This window comes from Bacillus rossius, chromosome 6 (assembly GCF_032445375.1).
Source record: "Bacillus rossius redtenbacheri isolate Brsri chromosome 6, Brsri_v3, whole genome shotgun sequence".
Taxonomy (NCBI): Eukaryota; Metazoa; Arthropoda; class Insecta; order Phasmatodea; family Bacillidae; genus Bacillus; species Bacillus rossius.
Window position 1 is genome coordinate 65,140,968 of NC_086334.1, and position 24,168 is coordinate 65,165,135.

Below are 24,168 nucleotides of genomic sequence, written 5' to 3' on the forward strand. Positions count from 1 at the left end.
TAAAACTTTGTACGACAATAGTAAACAAATTTCTGTTCCCGTTTTAAAAATCTAAATCAAATATTCATAAATTAAATTATTTAAATGACAATTTAATCTGTAATCAGTACTAATAATACAGACCAGCAATAGTTTTGGTGCTGGGATATTTGGAGCTGATTTCATATGAATTTGGTGCACTGAATTCAAATATGACATTAGTTTTTCCCTAGAAGATCAAATTTCTAAGATATAACATTTTAGTGAAATTTACGTTTTACGTTATTTTAGGTTAAATCAAGGAATCAAATATTAAAATTAAACATGAAATTATTATTAAATTACAAAAAATATTATTATACAAATATCGCCATCATGTGCGTATCCCATCTTCCTTGATAGCGGTCCTCCATGATTTTAATATCTTGATGAAATCTTTCACCTTGCTCCTCACTGGTGTCTCCTAAATTTTCAGAAAAACGGTGTAGGTGGCTGTGTAAATAGTGCAACTTAATACTCATGTGGCACCCAAGGGACTGGAAATTTTTAAGCATATCGTATACCAGTTCAGCATGGTTTTCTGCTTTTCTTTGGCCCAGAAAATGTCCGAAAACTGCACCAAATGAAGTTCAGGATTTTCGCTCGGCCTCATTCATGGAATTTATGAAGGCTTGGTCCTTAATGAATTTTCTTATTTCTGGGCTGTTAAATATTCCTGCTTTAATTTTTTCCTTAATCTAGTGAGGCATCCCCCCCCCCCCCCCTAAAAATGCAAAGCATTATCCGTCCTTATCAAGAGCCTTTACAAACTGCTTCATAAGGCCCAGCTTGATATGCAGTGGAGGAAAGATTATTTTCTCTCTTAGGTCACTCTTGTCTAACCCAGTGGTGTGTTTTGTCTCTGCCATCCCAGAGGCACAAAAAACAAGGATATTTGGTGTGGCCACTTTGCTGTCTGAGGAGAAAGTTTACCATTTTTAAGTCCACACAAATCACCCATTCATTGATGTTCACGATACCTTATCTTCTACAAGACCAAAGATATGGTGCTATATGTTTATTTCATTGTCGTTGAGTGAGCAGTAGGTATAGAACCATGTTTGTTCCCATTGTGTAGAAGAAGTCATTTCAAGCTTCACTAATCTCAAAATGTAGAGCTGATAGAAAAGAAAAAAAAAAAACTAATTTCATATTAGATTCAGCACCCTAAATATAGCTAAAATCAGTTCCAAAATCCTAGGCACTAATAATTTTTTTCTTGATGGCCTGTGTAATATAACTGTTCGAATTAAAATTTGATAAAGTTATGGAAAAAAAAACCTATAGTAAATGGCTATTAATATTATTTAAAACCCAAAAATATAGTTTTTAATATGTATGTATTTTTTTTTGTCCCAGCACTAATCTGAAACTACTCGACGGATTTTATGAAACATATTTAATAGTAACGTATTAGGCTAACTTTTAACACTAGGCTATACAGGTATATAATTACAGCATTCCACACCTAAGATTTTGAAAAATTGCTTAAAATGTTATTTTAATAATTAGGTATTCATATCTTAGAAGCTAAACTTATATTATAAAAGACGTTGGGTACCAAAAATAAACACAAGAAAACTACCAAGTCCCTTTACATTATTTGGCGATATTATACCCCTAAAGGGTGTAAAAGAACTGTGTTTCATTTTAAGAAGAAGAATGCCTACTTCCAAAACTACAAGAAAGAGATGTACATAAAAAATCAAATAATGAACACCGTACATATTGAGTTACATATTGTTTTTTCTCCAGTCCTGGAGAATAAAAGGAAGTCCTAAATTTTATAATTCAGCCGAACCTCCAAAAATAAACGTACCCAAAAGATATGTTGTTTGACAAAATTCATTCTGTATGAGCATACCTATAAAAATGTTTGTAGATAAAGACATTGCCAAATACCAGAATTTTCCCCAGATTACTCAATTTTCAATTTTACCATAAATATGAATATTTAAAAAAACATTTCAAACGCGTTTTTTGTTTTATTCTTAGAGTGGTAATGACTTGTTAACTCTTAATTAAAAACTTTGACAACGTATTTTATTTAAACAAATTTGCTTCGTGATTGAATACAATAAAGCGTTTTATTAATTCTTTTTATTTTTAGCACAAAATTAAAAAAAAAATGTTAACACCGATTGACAAACACTAGAACAAAGACTAACAGCGATATATTTAACAGTTTATAACTGGACAAAATATGAATGAATTGAAAATTTAATCGTTTACTTAGATTCATCATAAGTATTGCATGACATTTTTATTGAAGATTGAAAATATAGTTAAATATTACTTTGAAAAAAATGTTTTACATATCATCTTATTCAACACATTTAATTTGATAATGAAACTAAGGGCTTACAAACTTCAAAGCAGTTACAGTATTTAAAATAATGTTCATAAATATGTCGACTAGTTGTTATTAACTATTAATTATGTAATTCAAATAATTTTCAAATTTGGTGGGATTTCAGATGCTCTAAGATATGTTTTCAAAATTACAAGATATTTATACAAAAGTTGTGTTATAGAATGATGAAGTACTGTTTCGTGTGGTTTACAGGATAAAATATTTCTGTTCTGAAAATGACATTTAGTCAGGCTTGTGACTATTAAGAGTTGCTGATTCAGTTAGTGTGGGTGGACACAGGGCCTGAGTGGGTAGTATAAAACAGCAGTGTTGCTAATGGTTTATGGTCAAACAATTCCAAATAATAACAAATATTTTTTAATGCTTAATATTGTGAATTTTTTGTTGTTGTAGGTGCTCATTACTCCTAGGAACACCTGCGATGTATGTGGACCTAGTAAACAAAGTTCAAGAGCTTGGAGTTACCTTGACACAGCCACAAGTAGCGCTAATTACTGGTACGATAGTGTCAGAAGTCATTGCTCGTCAAATAATCAAGGTCTTGCATCTGAAGAGATTTGTGGTACGTTTAACTCTTTAAGGTAATACATTTGAGTAAAATACTGTTGATTTGGTTTTGAGACATATTATAGATGTAGTCAATGTGAACTTGCTGTTGACTTTACAGTGATATGGTTCATAACTAATTACAATATTTTCACCATGTCAGTCGCTCCTACGGTGCAGTTTTGTCGTACATAAAAATGAGAAATACCATTGAATATAAATAATACTTAGAGAAGTAGCCAAGCCACAAGAAACAATTTTGGTACTTTATAACACTAGTAGGACTGCCCGACACGAGATGGCATTGTAATCGCCTCGTCAAGCTGGTGGCGCCGTTGTGCGGCGGGCAGGGGAATTACCTCTAAATATCTCTCTTTCTCTGTCTAAACCACAAGTGAGTAGAAAAATTAAATAAAAGTATCTTTTTACGCCAAGGAGAACTATAATTGATATTTTCAGCATTCGTTCATCGTGCCTTGCTGAAATATAAGTAGTATGAAGGATATTTAGTGATATTTGACAGCAGGACTAGATTGTGTTTGAAAAAGGGTAAGAATTGAATGAGTCCATTAAAGCTGGTTGACAGAAAGGTAGGATAAAGTGGAAGATGTCGGTACAGAGGCCATACGTGGACATGTGCGTACAACGGTCTGCGCGTATGTAGACTGTCAGTTCTGCATGGCCGTGAGTTCAAGGAAAGCCTCAGTGTTGTTAGGGCGATGAACTAACCATTAGTGAAAGTTATCACGCAATAACTCAATTTCTTTTCATTTTGTAGTATTACTTTATTAATAAATAGAGTTACTTTGCCCCAGCAATGTAAACAACTTCAAAATCACATAAATATGGTCATATTTCGTCATATTATGGAAGTTTTAACGATCTTTCTGTTTAAAAAAAAAACTTTCCCCTTTGTAGCCGCGACGGGGGGTCACAACTGAAACGGAGAAAACAGGGAGAGGTCTTTACATTAAGACCCACGGCAGTGGTGGGCTGGTGCTGAAAAAAACGAATGATATACAACAATATATATTTATTTGTAGACATGCATATATTAGTTGATTACAACCAAATTAGCAACAATTATACGTTCCTCGTGCATTCCCGCGGGATATACAATCATGCATACAACAATGTTAAAACAATGTAGAAATAAAGTGGGCCAGTTGGCGAAGCGTTAGAAGAAGCACAATAATATGGGCCGCTAGGCTGAAAGCAACAGCAGGAAAGAAATTATGATTACGACGCGGCTTGACAAGAAGTGGTCAATGCCGTCGTGGCGTGCCCATATACAACCGCAGAACATTTACATTTACGCAAGGCTACAGGCAGTACTCGGCGTGAGCAAAAGAAACTAAAGCAAATAACGAAATTCAAGCAAATGACCTGAACGGTCCAAGATGGCTTACAAACATTACAAGTCATGGCAAAAACACAAGGGTGAAAGCGCGGCCACAACGCGCAGGCAAGAATAATACAACATACTAAACACAGAAGCTAAGCTTCACCGCGAGTACATACCAGAACGCGACGCCAGCCCAAGTGACAGCCTTCGAGTCAGACGACCGAGAGACTGCAGCGAATGGATTTTTTTTCATAACCTAACTAAAACTACGTGTGTTTGGGAGGTGTCCGGGTTAGGGAGGGACCTAAGTGCGTCTCAGGCCGAATCCTATCACGCCTTAGTCATGCTGGGATTAGCCATGCAGGGAGAGGGTCGCATGCATCATGTGCTAGGAGGGGATTGGTCAGCCATGGCAGCGATTGGCGCCATGACTAACTCCCCTCACTCTTATCTCTAGTCTTAACTACTAGTTAAGTTGGGCCCAGGTAAAACCTGCATAGACACAGGGAAAACCCTGGGCACTTTCATGCGGGATGCAAGTTTGCATGCATTAAATGTAGGAAAGTACAGGAGACAGAGGATGGTCTGGATGAGAGTTGGCCAGAGTATAAAGATTCTACCATGCGGGGGTTGGGTACTTGGACTTTAGGTCCGCTTTGATGTCTTCTCCGGGACTGGAATTTGATGGCCAGGGACGCAAGCGTCCCTGGCGGTGAGGGTAACACGAACCACTCACATCCGCTCCAGTCAGCAGCACCTATAACTAAAAGAAAGAAAATTAATCATCCTACAAACTAAACTATTTTTAGTAAATGCATGTTGCGCGGGCTAACATGCCTTAATGGTACTTTAATTAAGCATAACTACAACTATGTTTTTGGTTTTTTAGATTTTTTGTTATTTTTTTCCTTTTTTTATTATATAACAATATATAGTCTTATGTAATTAAATTAACGTCTATTCACTAGTTATAGTGGAAGAACTGTCGGTGTATAGGTTTAAAGGCGAATGAAGAAAGAGCATTCGTATTTTATTATTTTTATTAATTAATTGAGGTTTTATATGCATGCCACTTTCGAAAGACATGCAGAGTGCGCTGGTGGCGCGGCGGGGAAGAGAGGAAGAGGGGGGGGGGGGTAGGAAGGGGTGGTTGGAGAGGAAGGGGAAAAGAGGAGTGGGGAGGGGAAAGGAAGGGAAGAAATGCTGTGCAGTGCCCGCACTGCTTCACCTTTAACGAACTCGAACGAGATTTTTCATTACTATATTTTATGTATGAGTTTGGAAGTTATTTGTGCAAAATTACTCGGTTATTGTGTCCATGAAAATTTGATAAAAATATTTATTTAAATTTAAAGTTCACAATGATTTGGGATCTGTGAACCATGAAACGTAAAACTAAATAAAAAGTTTTTTGGAAGTCACACCATGGTAACTTCTACAATGAGTAGTATTTCCTCGAAATCTACCTAAAACATAGTTGGGCTTGTATGACACTTCATTAGCAATTGTTCTGCAGTGCGCAGTGACATTACCACAACATATCGCGCACTCTCTCTTTATCTGTGTCAACAGCAAGCAATGCAAAATATGGCAAGGAGGATAGTTACTCATGTTTTCAGTTTCCTTGCTCTTTGGCACACAGAAGGAGCGTAGGCGAGACGGTTTTGATAAACAGGAACGAGATGGCTGGTTGTGTAAGTCGAGGAATGACTCATTAGGGTGTAACTAAGAGTGCAACGCTTAGGAACAGGGACTAAGATGGCGGAGAATGGATGGGGGGGGGGGGTAATATTGAGTGCCCCACTCCTCACTCGTGCAAGCGTTGTTGAAGCAACGCTACAGTGATGCATTTTCTTTACACTGGAAACGGAAAACTGTTTTCATAAAAAAAAATCATTTAAATTCACTTAGAATTGTAAAATTTGCACATACATTTTCAATAGGGTTATGTATATTATAGCTTTTATAAACCCATTTATTAATTCTAAAATTACACTGAAATAACGAACTCTATTTAGTGAATATAATTATATTTTAAACCCATTATTGCTAATGTTTAAAATAGTTTTTTACCCATCAATTTACCTTTCCTTCCATCTGTGAAGTTTCACTTATAAAGCTCGTGGTGTCACGCACCCGCAAGTGAGTGTTTTTTAAAAGACTACTATCTCAATCGAAAAATTCATTTTAATATATAAAATAAATAATGGAATGGCAGGAGACGAAGGGGCTAAATAATATCATGATTAACTTCACAAAATCCCACTTTCTACGGAAGGCAGTTTGGGCGTTATTACTTTCTTATCACGAAGACGTGGTAATAAATGGACGTTTACGTTTAAAAAAATATATAATAAAATACGTCGAAGAAAATTAAGATTAATTTACATTAAGTCAAGTTATAAATGCTTAAATTTAAATCACAGTATTATAGATAATAAACATAGTCTGTTTCCTGAACTTCTCTTGTGTGCGACATTTATAACTTCACACCATACCAATTGCACCATTCTCATAATACACATGACACGAATGTTAGGAGTCTATGGATGGTATTTCATTTGATTATTTTAAGTATGATATTTAATGGTATTCCCCCCACCAATATTTAAAATACGTCACTAAATTATATTGTTTTTTAATTTGTCTGTTCCTGTTTTAAATATACAATTTGTCAGACCAGGTTCCATACAAAAAACATTTGCAGCTTTTGAACTTATCATCAAACAATTCTCCGTCTGCTTAAAATGCGTTCGCCCAGATTTGAATTAGGGAGCGTTCAAGTATTACGTAACGAATTTGGGGGGGGGGGGGGGTCCTTGTAAAACGTTACGATGCGTTACAGGGGTGGGAGGGGGTGGGGGGTTTGATCTACGCGTTACGTCACATTGTTTTTTTTTTTTTTTTTTTTTTTTTTTTTTTTTTTTTTTTTTTTTTTTACCCTTCAGAACGGTCGCGTAGAGACAGATTCTTTCACACATTTTTTAAAAATTTTTTTTCTCAAAATTTCAAATGGCATGATAACTTAATTTTTTTTTACCTTCACAAAATTGCTTCTGCTTGCTTTACAGGATTAGTGAATAATGTTTTTTTAACTCCAAACGTAAAGCAAAAAAATATATATATTTATCAAAAGCTGTGATAGTTTTTCTCGTCACTCCAGTAAAGTAGTTAAAACAAACAAGCTCGTGGTACCTAGTCAGATAGACAAAGGATCATGCAAGTTTTCGCCACTTCTTGTGAGGTTGTCTGTTGATCTGTCGCCTCCTCTAGAAGGGTTTAAGCAGATGCCTTACAATTTATTTTGCCCATCAGTAAAATCCGACCTAAAGAACCGAGTATGTTCAACCTATGGGGTTTATTTTACATCCCACAAGAGTGTGCAAATGCACAATCGTTACATGCATGGCAAGACTGCCCTAGACCTTCGTGAAAGTCGAGTACGGCCACAGCGACTTGCTGCAAGAAGGGCAAATGAGCTTCTCTGCATTGTGCGTCGCTGTGAAACATCGTCTGAGGATGCCGATTGGCTCGACGAAGACGAAGTTGATGCAAGCGGGTTAACAATTCCGGAACCCTCTTCGTCTGCTCTCCGGATGCCAGTAATGAAAGAATCTGAGTGGCTGGCAAACCCATGGACAGAGGAGCAGTAAAACTCAAATTGAATATTTTTTTTTACAATCTACTTATTTTAATTATGGCTGATTTTATTTTAAATGTTTTCGTTTTCGTACGATCGTATTCTTAAATACGATTATATTTTGACAAATATATTTTATTTCAGTTAGTTTTATGTTTGTATTTGCATTGCCAAAGGTAAAAATAAATTATTAGAATTAAAATTTGTTATTTGATTTTAATAGCTTTATTAGTAAAACGCTAAAATAGGATAATGCATGAGAAGAACAATGGCGGATAAAGCAAAAAGTGTGTAAGAACAGAGCCAAGTCAGGAAAACGACGTAATTAAATGTATGATTGCTAAATGTATGATTGAGTAGTAAAAATTTATTAGGAAAAATTACCATTAGAAAGTACTTGCTTTTAAAAACAAGACATTTCAAATGTTAATAAATAACATTAACGCGATTAAAACAATAACAAAGTTCTTTTAGTGACTTATCCCGGTACGTTACGCCACATAATTGTGACTTTTAGGTAAAAATGGTCACTTGGGGTTACGTAACGTTTTACTAGGGGGGGGGAGGGGGGTCAAAAATATAAAAAAATTGCGTTACGTAATACTTGAACGCTCCCTTAGATCTTTGAGGAAAGAGCAAATATCATTAAAATGTTAAAAAAATCTATTAAAAGTCTATTATAAGTATTGTTGTGCAGTCATCACACGAGTCTAAGGAGAGATATGATACGCTGTATTTTTAGAAATAACTCAAGTTGTTATAACTTGATGTAAGTTTTTAGACATACGCCATTGCTAAGAACTTTTCTGTTGGAGAAAAACTAAAAAACTAAAAATAAATAAATAAATAAATAATAATGCCCAAAAAAGACAAAAAAAAAACACAAAATAAAGCAAAAAAATTGCTGTTGTCAACAAGGATATAAACACCACAAAATATTCCGTAACAGGAATATGGTCAACAAACAAATAAAAACAAAGACAAAAATTGGTTGTCTGTAAAGTCGGTTTACGGACGATAGTTTAACGTGACAACGTCATAACAAAACATTGATGAAATGATTGATCCAGAAGAAAAGGAAATATCATATTCGGCCTGAGACTGAGCCGTAATAGGTTTTTGCAACCAAACCATTTAGGCATTAAAAATATTATATTCTTTGAGGAAGATTTTTTTTTTTTTAATTTTTCAATCTTTTGCATGATTGAATAATTTTATCGAATTATCACTATTTTGTATGGATACAAAGGAGTGAAATGAAATGTGCAATTGAATTAATAAATTTACTTTTATTTGCATTCATTAATTCAAATATATTTATTACTTTTGAAATGTTGCGTGCGCAATATTAATTTTTACAAGTACAAAAAAAAATTCGCAGCTGCCGGGTTTGAACCGATAACCTTTAGTTTAATAACTTAATGTAAGTTTTTGGACATACGCCATTGCTTAGCAATGGCGTATGTCCAAAAACCTACATCAAGTCATGCACTCCCATTGCACAAATATTTCAAATATAATATTTAGTTTAATAGTTAGGTACGCTAACCACACGCCCACGAGGCCATACTAAAGTAATGTAGTTTCAGATGTTATATATATATTTATAAAAATTATGTTTACGGTAGGGAAATAATATTAACACGATTTTATAACAAATACGCATCCCAAATACACCGAACTTATTCATAAGGTGTTACAATATTTTTTAAAACATTGTGCAAAAGATCCCGGTTTTAATTTGAATTATTATGTCTAACTGTAAAACACCATTGTTGGTTCAAAACGTATTTGAATTTTCAACATTACTTTTAAATAACCGTACCGATTGTGCTGAAAATCGGTGGACGATCGTTAAATTACATAATATTAATAATTCAAACGACGAAAATATGATTGAAAAGTCAAATCGATGGTTGTTCCAATCGAGTGGAAGAGAGATGCCACGCATGCGTACAATGAGCAAACAGAACACATCCGTAGTGGGACATCCGTAGTGGGACACTTTTTCGTGCGTGCAACCGGCGTTCATCGATTTATTAGACGTTGTCACGTCAAAATGTACTAAGAGAACGAAAAAAAAACCCACAAATGATGACGACACAGAAATATTGAACCCAAAAAAGTTCAGCGCAACGGTTGAAACGAAACAAAAACACGACAAAACGAAAAGACGAACCAACCACAATAGTTTTCCAAAACAGAATAAAACGATGAAAAACCCCCACAAATGATGACAACACAAATATATTCAACCCAAAATAATTCAGCACAACAGTTGTGGGGGTTTTTCATCGTTTTATTCTGTTTTGGAAAACTATTGTGGTTGTTTCGTCTTCTCGTTTTGTCGTGTTTTTGTTTCGTTTCAACCGTTGTTATGAACTTTTTTAGGTTCAAAATTTCTGTCACGTCATCATTTGTGGTTTGTTTTTTTCGTTCTCTTAGTACATTTTTCTTTGTTTTTCTTTGTTTTTCTTTGTTTGTTGACCATATTCCTGTTACGGAATATTTTGTGGTGTTTATATCCTTGTTGACAACCAATTTTTTGCTTAATTTTGTGTTTTTTTTTGTCTTTTTTGGGTATTATTATTTATTTTTATTTTTTTAGTTTTTCTCCAACAGAAAAAGTTCTTAGCAATGGCGTATGTCCAAAAACTTACATTAAGTCATGCACTCCCATTGCACAAATCTTTCAAAGATAACACAAGTTGTTATATTTTGAAAAATCTATAAAATAAGTTCAAGAAAAAAACTCTGGAAATCCTCATCAAATGTAAATATTCTATTTACCAAATATATTTCCATTTTTTATAACCTAGTGAAAAACGGTTTTGGGAAACGCTCTAAAAATTACACGTTAGAGTATTTTTCTTTAGCGAAAGAAATGAAAATACGGTCTGGCGATCACAAAACTTTTCTTATTGTTAAGTCAGTTGCTACAGTGAAATGACGCCATGAAATTACATGCCACGACATGCAAAGAACTCGCTTCAAACTCCATGACGATTGACGAAATCGAGAATTATAATTTGCTTATTTTTGTAATTGCAAAAATTATTAATAATTATTTTGTTTGAAGTTTGTTGATTTAATTAAGTAATGTAAATAATTATAATTATAATTTCCTTAATTAACATTATCATTTTTATGGTATTATGTTAAAAAAATAGACAGTATATTAATTTAAACAATTTTGTTTTACCAAAATTGACTTTTTTTGTATCGGTGAAGGATCGAACTATGGATTAAAATCGATCGCGTCAATTCGTAAATTACATTGTGACTTTTTCGATAAGTTTTAGAAACTTTAAAGGATTTCGAGGTTAATAATTACAGATTTCTTAGATAGCGTCAAATATGGAACTCCTATAAGTAAGCATTGAAATCCCATATCGCGGCTCGGCCTGCTAAAGGTAATGCTATTTATACTTCGTATTTAAAAACATACAAGTCCGAATATATGTGTAAATTCTTTTGTTTTTATGTAATTTTTATTCTGGTAAATGTCTCGATGACCGTACGGTTAAAGGCGTATGTTTTACAACCTAGAGTTCCAAACTGTCATGGTTCGAATCACCTCGCTTCCAATGTATTTTGTTTGAAAATTAAATGTAATGTGTCGGTAAGGGTTATAACAACACTGGTAGTTTATCGAACATCGACATTATGTGCGTAAGAAAGAGTGATCTTGTTGCTCTCTAAGAACAAACAGCAGAACCAAAGATGGCGGTATCCAAGAAAACCTCCAGTAGAGCAAAAAACTATTTGGAGGCTGTGATATAATCCAATATGGTGACCTCCAGCAGACGAAAACAACATGGCGGCCGTTGCATCAGAATCGACAAAAGTGGCTGTGACGTCAAAAAAGATGGCGGCTTCCAGCAGACGAAAACAAGTTGGTGGCTGTAACATCAGAATCAACAAAAGTGGCTGTGGCATCATCCAAGATGGCGGAAGACTCTAAAGTAACGAAAACTGAAACGTATGTGAATGGGGCACACGAAAAACATGAAAAACTCTAAGCATTTATTAATAGTGTAAATCACAAGAAATTAAGGTATTTGATAAGGCATGTTTATTTGGGATTGTTTTCTAGCTGTTACTTGTGCTTTATCTAGTTTAAAGAACAATCTGGAAGGATGGTTTTCTGGCGGCGAGGGGATGGCCTTCATTTGGTAAAGGGGTTTGGCCAATTAGGTCGTTCGTCTTGGGTTGAAGTAAGTTATCGCCCCGCAGTACGCCACCTTTCATCACAGCCTAGCGCAAACATTGGGATGCGAGCTAAAGTGTTCGACTTTTAAACTGTTCGCCAGGCCGTTAAATAACTAGGCGATTGTGGTGTTCTTAATTTGAACACATAAACGACGTCAACATCAAGAACTAATGTTATTGGCCAGCTGACGACTTAAAATTCCCTTCTGCACGTACCTTTATTTTGATTGGTCGTTCAAGAGAGCTAGAAACTCTCCAATGCTATTGGACAACAGAAACCACCACTAAAATGTGGCGTACAGTTCAACAGTTCACAGTTTATACCGATCCAACATTGTCGGAGCCTGGACCACGGATCTCTGTGAGGCAACTTTCGTATACACTTTACAGGAATGGCCCCACTTCTATGGAGACTAAAATATTTCACGTTGGGCTGTGTTAATCTGTGTAAAATCAATATTACTTGTGTGGCTCTCCGTTGGCATGTGTTGATAGTGACTATGCCACAGTTCGGTGTAGACTTATCAAAACAAATACACATAAATATACACTGGGACAAATGAGATTAGAAATAACATAACACAACACTCACAATTGAAAATATATAATTATTTATTTAAATGAAAACAGTTCAAAATTTACTCTTATTTTTAATATTATTTAATTACTTATTATATTCAAATTCCTAACTGGTCCTTGACATCACATCCCACATATAAATTCCAACCATCAGGAGTTACGATGCGCACATTTAATTCACAAGCAATAGTCTTTAATTGGAGTTCGTCGAAATTACACAGTTTTTATTCGTTGATTTTAGGGATCTTAATTATTTTCCTCGGCTAGTTAGGTTCAAAATATAGTCGGTAGAGCTCAGAGTCTCTCGCTCTGTAGGACCTCTGAGTTGCTGTAGTAGTGTGTAAAAATAAATAAATTCGTATCAAAATATCAGTTTTATCGTCGTACAATGTCAAATTACTTCAAAATACAATTTTTATATTAGTTTTAGGCCGCGATGTGACGAATTACGGGAGTTACGTGACGATGTGCATGTAATGGAGGAGACAGATTTTTGCACTTTTAATTACTCACGTATTTACACTCCTAGGCCCTTTATCTTTCTAGATAAAGCCTAAATTAGTATCTAGACTCCCTAAGATACATAATTATTCATCCTCGGTTCGGGATGCCTACCGCTAAATAGCTAATTTGTAGGATTTAATATCGCCGACATCACGAAGTTCAGCTCTCTTAGCTGGCCATTTCAAACTCTCTATCTTCTTAAATTAAGCCAGTTAACAATACTTAACTTAATTTCAAATGGCGGGCCGTGATTGGCCAAAAACCAAAATCAGTTATATAAATTACTTCATAAAACGTGACATCCGCACGCAACAATAGCGCGGAGTACAAAATTTCACGTAAAATTTAAATAAAAAATTATTAAAATAATAATTTATATTACAAAATAACGGCGTTAACTTTACCGTTTACCGTCTTAAAGTTCAATTACTCCTTAGAGGGGTCTCGACAAAGTTCAATTTCAAATTGTCCAAATAAGTCCATAGAGTCACATTCTCATAGATTTCCTACATAAAAATAATTTACCGTTTCTGAAAATAAAGCACATATGACATAGAACAAATATTAAATAAATCATAAATAATAATACTTAATCTGTCAAAACAATAACATGTTGCAGCACAGATTTTGCCGCCCTTGTCAATTACATTGAACAGTACTCCTTGACATGTTCAAAACAGTGCAATGTGATTGGCACTTCCCTTTATTCGTCGCACAATACACAACAACACTTCGCGTTGCCTAGCAACGCGTGCACAAAACGACAAAAATACAACTCGAAAGCGATTTACCTCTCCTCCTCACTTCGTTTTTTATCGGTGTTCAACCGAAATTCGCGCACTTTTAAATCATTTCCCGTCGGGTTGTCGCTGCTAACAGACCTGCACGATGAAGTTCACGGATTTTGCCGCGCAAAATCTCCGAAAGCGGGAACTGCTGCTGCTCTCCGACTGCATCTTCTGCTTTGAGCCGCTCCTGTTGAGAGGGACTCGGGAGGACTTACTTACTGTAAGTATGATTCACAAAAAGGATCGAAGGGGTGCAATGTACATGTGAATCAACAATAGGACGTTCTCCAGGTCACATCACGGCAGTTGATCAGCGTCCACCTGCGGTGATGACGACATCCTTGCTGCGACTCCTCCTTCCTGCAGCGGACAGCGGCGTCGAGACGGCGCCTGTCCTCAAATCGACCAACCAACCTGGCCTGGTTCACCACGCGTCGGCGGGATCTGGCGTGGGGCGATGTGCTGTACCATACAGCACGGCACCTGGCACTGCAGCTGACGTCATCAACTGCTGCTGCGGCGGCATCCAGCCGTCCTGCCTCACGACTACGTGCGAGGCGGTGTCGTGACGTCTGCGGTGCTGATTGTGTGGGCGAGGTCACCACTTCCCACAAGGAAGCACTCGTCTATTCCCATCACTGTTAGGTACACAATCGTTGCGAAACGCACTATGTCTAGCTCACTCTGGTGTAACCTTCGCACCTGGCTTAAGTATAGGTGTCCGGGTCTTAATCAATAACTTACTATGTGCGTACTTGTACTCTTGCAAATACAAGTGTCTGCAGGCAATACAACTTGTGTACTTGACGTCGGCGATGTGATGCCAAGGTAAGAAATACTAATTAAATATTAAATTCTTAAATTCTTAACGTACTAAACATATACAATTCAAAATATTAACATCATTGTTTAAAATACAATTAATTATTAGTTCTCTATTCTTGCATAACAATACATGGTTATCAATAACAAAGAAATTCAATATTAGCATTTTGCTATGCTACTAACATATCACATTGTTAGTTTATACTTGTCATTATGCATCACAGTGCATTTAATTGTTTATGTTCTCATTTCATGAGATTTCATACATTTCACAATACATTTCATAATACATCTCATTATAGCATTTCATTATTGGATATTTACATCACAGTTTGCTTTTCATTATTAAATGTTTATAGTTCACATATTTGCATTTCATTATTAAATTTACTTACATAGTTCTCATATTTGCATTTCATTATTAAATGTTTGCATTTAACTATAGCATATTTAGCTTGCAATTTACATTTGCATTTCATACCACATGTTTAAATGTGATTAAATAATACATATCATACCATGTACATATTATCAATTAACAGTTCATTATCATTTTACATAGCACATAATAGCAATTGATCAAAGAACATATATATCATGTTATTTACATATTATTATCATTATGTACATATTATACCATTTACATTTCATACAATTAAAATTTCATCATTATGTTTACTTGTTATACAATCAATATTTTATAGTGTATTTACATATTGCTTCCATTAGCATATTATACTTCATATGAGAGAAGTCGTTCGTTTACAAAATTACCAACTTAGTTACTTTTCTTTTCAGTTTGCTGCGATTAACTGAACAGCTGTAGAGGTTTTATCTTCCTCTTCTCATCTTTCATTGCTGGTGTTTTTCATCCCGTAGCGGTCTCGCTGGGTTGAATAATGTTCATATTTCATCTCATCTTGGTAATTCTTATCTGTAACATGAGTCTTGTAATCGCCTGAGGCTCCTGGCTTCAGCGTAGATAAAGTTTCCTTTGCAATCAACTGTTTCACAAACATGCTGTTTCAGGATAGGTTGTAACACATGGTATCACATGTTCAATATTTTTCTCATTTATTTTCAAGTAGAATTTTCTTGCTTTCACAACTTTATAATTTCTGTTTGTGCGAAATTGCTTGTGGACACTTGACTGCCGGAGTATCTTCACTTCTCGCGACAAAGGGCTTATATCCTGAGTTTTTCAGATCCACATTCTTCGCTACTCTTCGCCTCATTCGAAGAATACTATTCAAGCAACTATAACAGTTCTGCGAGTGAAAAGTGCTGTGACGAAGTAATTTTCTTGTAGAGGGGCTTCTCTCAATAAATCCTCCAAAATCGTCAATTTTCAAATTTCGTGTTTTCATTTCATAAAATCTCAATGTCTTGACATCCAATGTCAAAGAAAATAAATGCAGTAAATAAATCTGATTGGATTTGTATGCGAAAGGAGTGCATACTTTAGTAATCTGCATTCTGGGGAGAGTGAAATCCTAACGATTCATTCTTTTAAGTATACCTAGAGCCATCCCAGAAATGGTAATAAAATAGTGAATTTTAACATCAATATTTATTTTTCTCATTAAGTGTTACTTCAATGCCATAAATATTTCTTTTACAACTAGCATAAAAGTGAAAGTGCCATACATCATTGGATTAACCAGCAACATCAATAAACCAAGGTAACCTGCATAATCTTTTTGCTTGTAGTTGCAAAGTGTTATGTGCTTTTATAGATGCTTTGCATGCCAGTGCTTACACATGTTTACACAGCAGGATGGGGTATCATACCCAGTGGCGTAGCCAGGATTTGTGTATGGGGGGTGTTAAGAAGCATGGATTTTAAGGTGTAAAATAGTGCTATTTTAGCAGTTTTTGGTTCTTAAATTTAAATATTGTAATGGTAAAATTTTTATTAATTTTAATATCAAATTTACTTGAGTGATGAATGAGAAATTAATTAAAGATTTGGTGCTAGGGGTGGGGGGGGGGGGGGGGGTTGAACCCCTAACCCCCCCCCCTGGCTACGCCCCTGATCATACCACATAGTTTCATCGACACTAAATAAGCTTAACTTCTCGTTTTTCAGTACACAGTACATACAGCTTCACATATATAGGCAAGTCTAGTTTCATGTACAGGAATTTGTGATATTTGAGTTCATACTCATACGAAGAATCGTGCAAGCCAACTGATACATAAATACAATACACATTGTACACTAGTAGCTTCACAGGCTACAATAACATCTGTATGGGTGGCATTTCACTTCACCTCAAATACAGCAATATTGCGGGAATTACACTTCCGCATAACCACAGGGTAAATATCTGCATAGGTGGCATTTCACTTCACCTCTACACAGAAACAAGCGGGAATCACACCTCCGCTTAAACAACATATTAATACAGTGGCTGCACTACGCCTCACATGGCATACTAAATCACATAATCACAGTGTCATACACTTACTCTTCTGTACAATCAGATCCTTGGTCTGAAACTTACTCTTAGACTGCGCTCAGCTGTCCATGGTACTATTGCTTGTACCATCACGAGGCATCCGTAGCTTAGGTCGGTACTGCTTACATAGTAGTAGGGCTCTTGTATTCCCTTAGTTGCGTTATATTATAACGACCTACTGGTCGGCCTGTTGCTGGCTCTGCTAGAGTGTAGCAATTCTGTAACGCCCCTCGTGCCTCAAAGTTGAATTATTTTAAATTAATTAAAAAGAGCCTTGGAAACTTGCTGGGTAAGAAAAATAAGAAAATTAAGTAATTGACCAGAGGTGGCACGAGGTGGAGAACAAGATAATTTGGATCTCCCTGACACAAGCAACTTGGGAGGAGTATGGATCTTTTAAGGGAAGAAGGTATATCTTAATAAATTAACACTACACAAGTAGCTTGGTCTATAGGTTCCCTGGTTTATTATTAAGGAATTTTGTGTTCGTATTATTCAAACCTGACAATAAAAATCTTAGTAAATAACAAAGTTAAAGGGGGCGCCCCAGGAGTAATTAAAACAGTACATGTTACACCTTAGCAAAAATTATTACATAATTAAAATTTAAAAATTGCACCAAATTTGAATGTCCCAACAATTACATCGCTGATTAGTTTTGTTGATTCTACATATTCTTGAGGAAAGCACTGTTCGCTGGTAGGCTATTCATTTGATTTATGTAGTTCGTAGCTAGAAAGTGGGGGGGGGGGGGATGTTGATTTCACATTACCACCCGGGTCTTCAAAAAATAACGTCGGGTCGCGGAAACCTCTCTTCTAACGTGACCCGCAGTGGAGGTGCAGGACCACGAGCTGGGAGCGATTTCTCTCTCCAGCACTTCGACCCTGTCAACCAGGGTGTAGAGTTCGGAGCTCACTAGGTGTCTCGCGCCGACATCAGGATGCCGCGGACCGAGAAATCAGGATGCGCGGACGAACCCGGAATTTTTAGAATTAAATAAGAATAAATAAAAATTTAACTACGCATGACTTTTCTAAAAACTACCTCTGCCTGGCTACTGTACAAACGGGATCACATCCCTTAAGCAAACTGACTACATTCTCGTGCACGCGAAAATCACCGTTCCCGCAAAAAGCCTCTTAGCGCAGAGGACGTAGGTGAGACGAGGTCAGTAGCCGAGGTCAGAGGGCTGAGTGCCCCGCAATCGGCCAAAACCCCTAATTAAATCGGGCGGTAAGGCCCCGGGTCAAAGGAGGGGGTAGGTTCGGTTCTAAGCCGAAAATTTCCGAAGGAGTCCGAGGCGGTCGTGGCAACAACACGACATGCGCGCTCTCTACCGGACCGAAACGAAAACAAAGAACAATCGACTTCTCCGGGCCGCGAGAGGAAAGAATAGTGCCTTATGGCACCGCGACGCTGCCTTCTAGCAGCGTAAGGGGGAACTACTTGAGGTGGTGAGCAGACTTGCCACCAGGTGTCATGAGGGTAAGCTCTGCACGCTGGCGACCAGGCCCGCGGTTACTTTTTTTGCCGCTAGATGTCAGGGATGTGTCTGTCGGACCCGGGAGAAGGTTTTTGCATCAGGTCATCGTCCCGTCCGGTCACTGCTCTTAGCTTAATTTCTCAGAACTAAAGTGAGGAGGAGAGAGAGGAAGGGGGGGCAGAAATAGCCACTAAGGTGGGAACGCAGCTCCACTGGAGACTGCTTCGTGACGAGACATGCTTTTCTCAGCAGGCCTCTACAAGGTAGCAGCTTGCAGCCCAGGAGCTGCTCAAAGCAGTTTTGGTCATGCAGGGAATTAAAATTACAAACTCGGGGCGTGACTGCAGGCGAGAGAAATTTCAACCGGGCTGACCATGTCCACATTAGACAGCAAAATATCAGATTGGCCCCCTGGGAAGGGGCTTCGGTCCACTGGCACCAAGTTTAAATCGGTGGCGTACACCGGCCTAACAAAAAGTAAATCACCCCCATTAACCACCAGACAAATTAAAAAAATGGAAACCCCAAAAAAAATTTAAAATTATAGAATAAATTAAAAAAGTGACGAAATGCCTAATTTCCGGCACATACTCCCCCGCTTGAATGCGGAGCATATAGGGAAGAAAAAAAAACAACACTTACACTGCTCAGTAAAACTAGTACCAGGTTCGCCTGTATCCTACTACTTATATTCTAACACCTTTGAGACGCGTCCGCCTCTCAGGCACAACATATCGATAACCCTTAAACAAACTTATTAACTAAGAGCTTATTAACTAAGTGGCCACTTAAAACTAATACAACGTAAAGCTAGCATTCTTATTTCTAGTACCATGGATTTTTAAGACCTCGAGGATTTCTGGCATGCCTAATATTAGAGAGTTCCCTATGTTAGGGTAAAGAAATTAAACACATCTACTTTAAGTCAGCATGTGTTTTCTTTAGATGGGAGATGTGCGCTCTGGTCACGAATTCTCCTGAACTGGGGTCAGCTAGGCTAACCGTAACTGGCGTTAAAAATCGCTGTATTTGAAAAGGACCTCTCCAGCGGTACGCCAGCTTGGCGGAAAACTTATCCACTGCCTTGCTGAGTGGGTGTGCCTTACAAAGCACAAAATCGCCTACCCTATAAGGGTTAGGAGATCTGTTTTCGTTGTATTTCTTTTTTCTGCTCTCATGAGCCAGGTTGAGATTTTTACGAGCTCGTCTCCAAATCTCCCTGATGTCTCTCGGATCATCGGGCAATAGGTCATTCAAAGACCAAAGATTTGAAAGAGGGGTATTAGGTCGGTAAGTGAACATGAGTTCGAAAGGAGTACTTTTGTGTCCTTCATGATGTGCATAATTAAAGGCCATTTGCAGCCACACCAAATTCGAATCCCATTTATCCTGCTCCTGCGCATGGTAAGCTATTAGAGCAGACCGGAGATTGCGGTTGAATCTCTCAGCATGCGAGGGCTGTGGATAATAAGGCGAGGTTGTGACGTGCAGAATGCCATGTGAGAAGCACATGTTCTTAAAAATCCTAGCCGTGAACTGGGTTGCATTATCTGACACTACTATAGACGGGACTCCCGACGTCTTGAAGATCTGATTACGTAGCGCAGATACAGTGTTTTCTGCGGTGGCTTTTCGCATGGGGATGAGCCAGACAAATTTTGTGAAGGCGTCAATACACACCAGCAGCATAGTGTTTCCTGTCTTTGAGCGCGGGAAAGGCCCGACAAAGTCGATAAACATCTTTTGCATGGGGCGCTCAGCCACATCTGAAGTTAAATAACCGAAACGAGTGTTCTGCGCTGGCTTACTCAGCGCACAGATTTTGCATAGTTTCACCTGCTCGGTGATGTCCTTGTGCATGCCGTCCCACACGAAATGACGTCGGATACCCTGAATGGTCTTATATATACCGAGGTGTGCGCCCACCGGCGAGGTGTGATAATAATGGAATATCATATTACGTAGATTTTGCGGGAGCACGATTTTGTATGTTTTTGATTGGGGGGTGCGTTTTTGCAACAGCCCCTTAGACATCCTAAAGTATTTTGGCGCCGTTCCTGAACTAAAACGTTTAATCATACTGGAAATGTGTGGGTCAGCTTCCTGCTGGCTCTGTAAATCCTGAAATGCCAACGGAAAGTCTGTCAATAGGGCTTGACATAAGAGTGGTGTTCCTTCGGGCGGAGTCTGAGTTGGGTTTTCGAACATGCGAGACAGTGTGTCCGCTACTATATTCTGTGTGCCCCGAATATGTTGGATTTTGAACTTCAAAGAGGAAATTTTTGCAATCCATCGCCCGAGTTTCCCTAATTGTTTCGGGTGTGCCAAAAGCCAGGCTAATGCCTGATTATCTGTCTCTAACAGGAATTCCCTGTGTTCTATAAATTGGCGGAATTTGTCAATGCCAAATACCACGGCGAGGCATTCTAATTCGTAGATCGAGGAGGCTTTCCTCTCGGCGTGGGTAAGTGTCCGCGACGCAAACGCAATGGGCTGTCTACAGCCTTCGACTTCCTGTGACAGTACTGCGCCTATAGCCACACTGGACGCATCAGTCTGTAAAATGAAAGGTTTGGTGAAGTCTGCCATGCGGAGTACAGGCGGGGAAGAAATCGCCTGTTTCAGGAAATTAAAAGCTTTTTCTTGTTCCGGACCCCATGTGAAAGGTGTGTTTTTCTTACGCAACGTATTTAGTGGTGCTGCGTGCTCAGCGAAATTAGGAATATATTTTGAGTAAAAATTTGCCATACCAATAAAACGTGAAATACCCTTAGGGTTTGTGGGAGGCGGAAAATTACGAATAGCTTGAGTACGTGAAGGATCAATGGTGACTCCCTTGCTAGAAACCAGGTGTCCTAGAAAAGACAGTTCTTGGACTGCAAACTTAACCTTTTTTGTGTTGACAGTTAACCCCGCTTTACGAAATCTACTTAGGACTTCCTCTAAATGTTTGATGTGTTCTTCAAATGTTTCTGAATATACGACGACATCGTCTAGGTAGTTGTACACTGTTTTGAATTTTAGATCTCCTAGTATCTGATCCAGGAGTCGAGTTAGTACTTGGGCTCCCGTGGCAAGTCCGAAAGGTACTACTGTGTATTGGTACAAGTTCCAAGGGACACAGAAGGCTGTGATGGGTTTTGAATCCGCAGTAAGGGGAATTTGGTGGTAGGCAGAATTTAGATCAAACACACTAAAATATTTGGCTTTACTGAACCAATGAAAAGCAGTGTTTAGGTCTGGCAAAGGTATGTTTTGTATCACTATTTTCTCATTAACTTTTCTATAATCAATTACACATCGTTGTTGATCCTTGCCCTTAGGCACCAGAAAAGCTGGGGAACTGTAGGCGGAGGTCGAGGGTTCGATTACCCCTTTTTCCAAAAGCTCCTGAACATGATTGCGCATCGTCTGCATCTTAGGGCCTAAAAATTGATAAGGGTGAGATTTCACTGGTATTTTATCCGCTAACTCAATTTGGTACTCGACTAATTTTGTGCGACCTAATTTACTAGTCAAGACATCTGGAAAAGTTCTGCATAATTTATCAATGGCGGCCCGCTGCTGTGTATTAAGGTGCTCGTGTGAAGTGGTGTTACCCTGATCCAAGATGGCTGCCGTTGGCTCGGCCGGAGCTGAAACTATTTGTTCAGGGGTCCCACAAGGAATAGGATTACCCATGTTGAATTTGAAAACGAAATTCTTCGCCTGAAGATTAATGATTAGACCTGTCTTGGCAATGAAATCAGACCCGTAGATTAGGTCTGTGGCAAGTTGATCAGACACCAAAAATGGGAAATTCCATGAATATAAATCAATCTTCACCTTGATCACAACTGCTAACATAATATTTAATGGCTGCTCTGAAGCTGTGAAACATTGTAACTTAGTGGTCTCAGTCTTTAGAATTAATTTGCTCTGTTTTAACTTGTTAAATAACTGCCCAGAAATCAGGCTGTGCGCTGATCCTGTATCAATTAGTCCCGGTACAGTGTGTTCGCCAATCGTTGTTACTGCATACGGAATTACTGTAGGAATATTACCAAAAATTTGGTGGCACTTTCTCTTGCCCTTATTTGTAGGATCAACACACGTTTTACATGAGTACGTGTGCGTTGAATTACCATATCCCTTATTTTTGTTATTTCTCCTGCTATTGTGCTTTCTTTCTTTATGTTTGTGACCTCGCTTGTTACTTTTATTCCTGGACTCCTTGTTGTTAGGATTATTGTTTTTGTGTAATGGTGTTTCTTGTGTACTGCCATTACTTGGCGCAAGTTGAACTTCCCACTTATAAGAAAAATTTTTAACACTTGAATTTTTCGGTGGCCCTGAATAAGGTTGTTCAGGCCACCGCGTTATGCGTTTTTTGGAGTGTCGCCATTTTGTTTGTTGTTTTTGTGGTAACACTGGGCCAGGGAATGCCCGTCTCTTTTACAGAAAGTACAATGTGCATTTTGTTGATATCTCCCTTGTGGCCTTGAAGAGAAAAATGTATTGCCCTGATGTTTCTGTGCTGCATTCTTATGTTGCGAATTACTGCGCTCCGTTCCCGCGCTGCTACCTTGTTGACTAGCGAATGTGGCTTGTTTATTTCGCTGAAAATCAGCGTATTCTATGTTTGTGGCGTGTACGCAAAGTTTGTCAAGCTCAGCATAATTTTGGGGGCGTGACTGGAACACTGAGCGCGAGCGCTCCGCTGGGTTCAAACCGTCTAGAATCGTACTCACGACCTCTCTCTCGGAAACCTTTAGCCTGAGTACCTGGTTGGCTTCGCGTATGTCAGCCACGTAATTTGGCAAGGCTTCATTACGCTGCTGCAGTCGGTTAAACCACTCCAACCGGATGTTTGTGAGTAGCCTACTCGGTATACAAAAATTTAACACGTCTTCATGAAACTCGTCGAAAGTGAGGTCATTCTCAATGGCTGCCATGATCCTCTCACTTAGGGGAGCTTGGGTGTACGGGTAAACAATTTCAAAAATTTGTTTGTCGGGAATCCCTCCCTTTTGTCGTAGCTTTAACAAGACTCGAAGGAAATCAATCAGTTTGTGTGCGTCCAGACCCGACGCCTCTGGCAATTCCTTGAGTAGCCTTTCTACAGGATGGGTGATTTTTCCATAGAAACTGTAGCCAGTTTCTGGGGCTGTCGTGCTCCGCAATACTGAGTCGTGGGGCTGAGCCGCGGCTCCTGCCGGCTGAGGTGAAGGCTGGTGTGACACCGGGTGCGACTGAGTCTGTTCCCGAGTCGCACCCAAGGGGCTGATTTGTGGTGGAGTGAGCTGGGGCGTTGTGAGTGGCGGCTGCAGAATACCAGCACTCGGAAGTGGGGTGGTTTGCCATGAAGGAAACTGTGGCTGAAATTGAGCATAAGGGTTAAAATAGCCCT

At 38.2% G+C, this 24,168-nt stretch overlaps 1 protein-coding gene across 2 annotated transcripts in view; it reads left to right on the forward strand.

Annotated features, from left to right (window-relative positions):
• The window catches only part of LOC134533270 (medium-chain acyl-CoA ligase ACSF2, mitochondrial-like), a 206,844-nt gene that overhangs the window by 116,238 nt on the left and 66,438 nt on the right, over positions 1 to 24,168 (forward strand). For both annotated transcript variants that reach the window (XM_063370713.1, XM_063370714.1), the window contains exon 8: positions 2,786 to 2,954. In XM_063370713.1, coding sequence (XP_063226783.1) covers positions 2,786 to 2,954 — 169 coding nt within the window. The remainder of the gene's footprint in view (positions 1 to 2,785; positions 2,955 to 24,168) is intronic.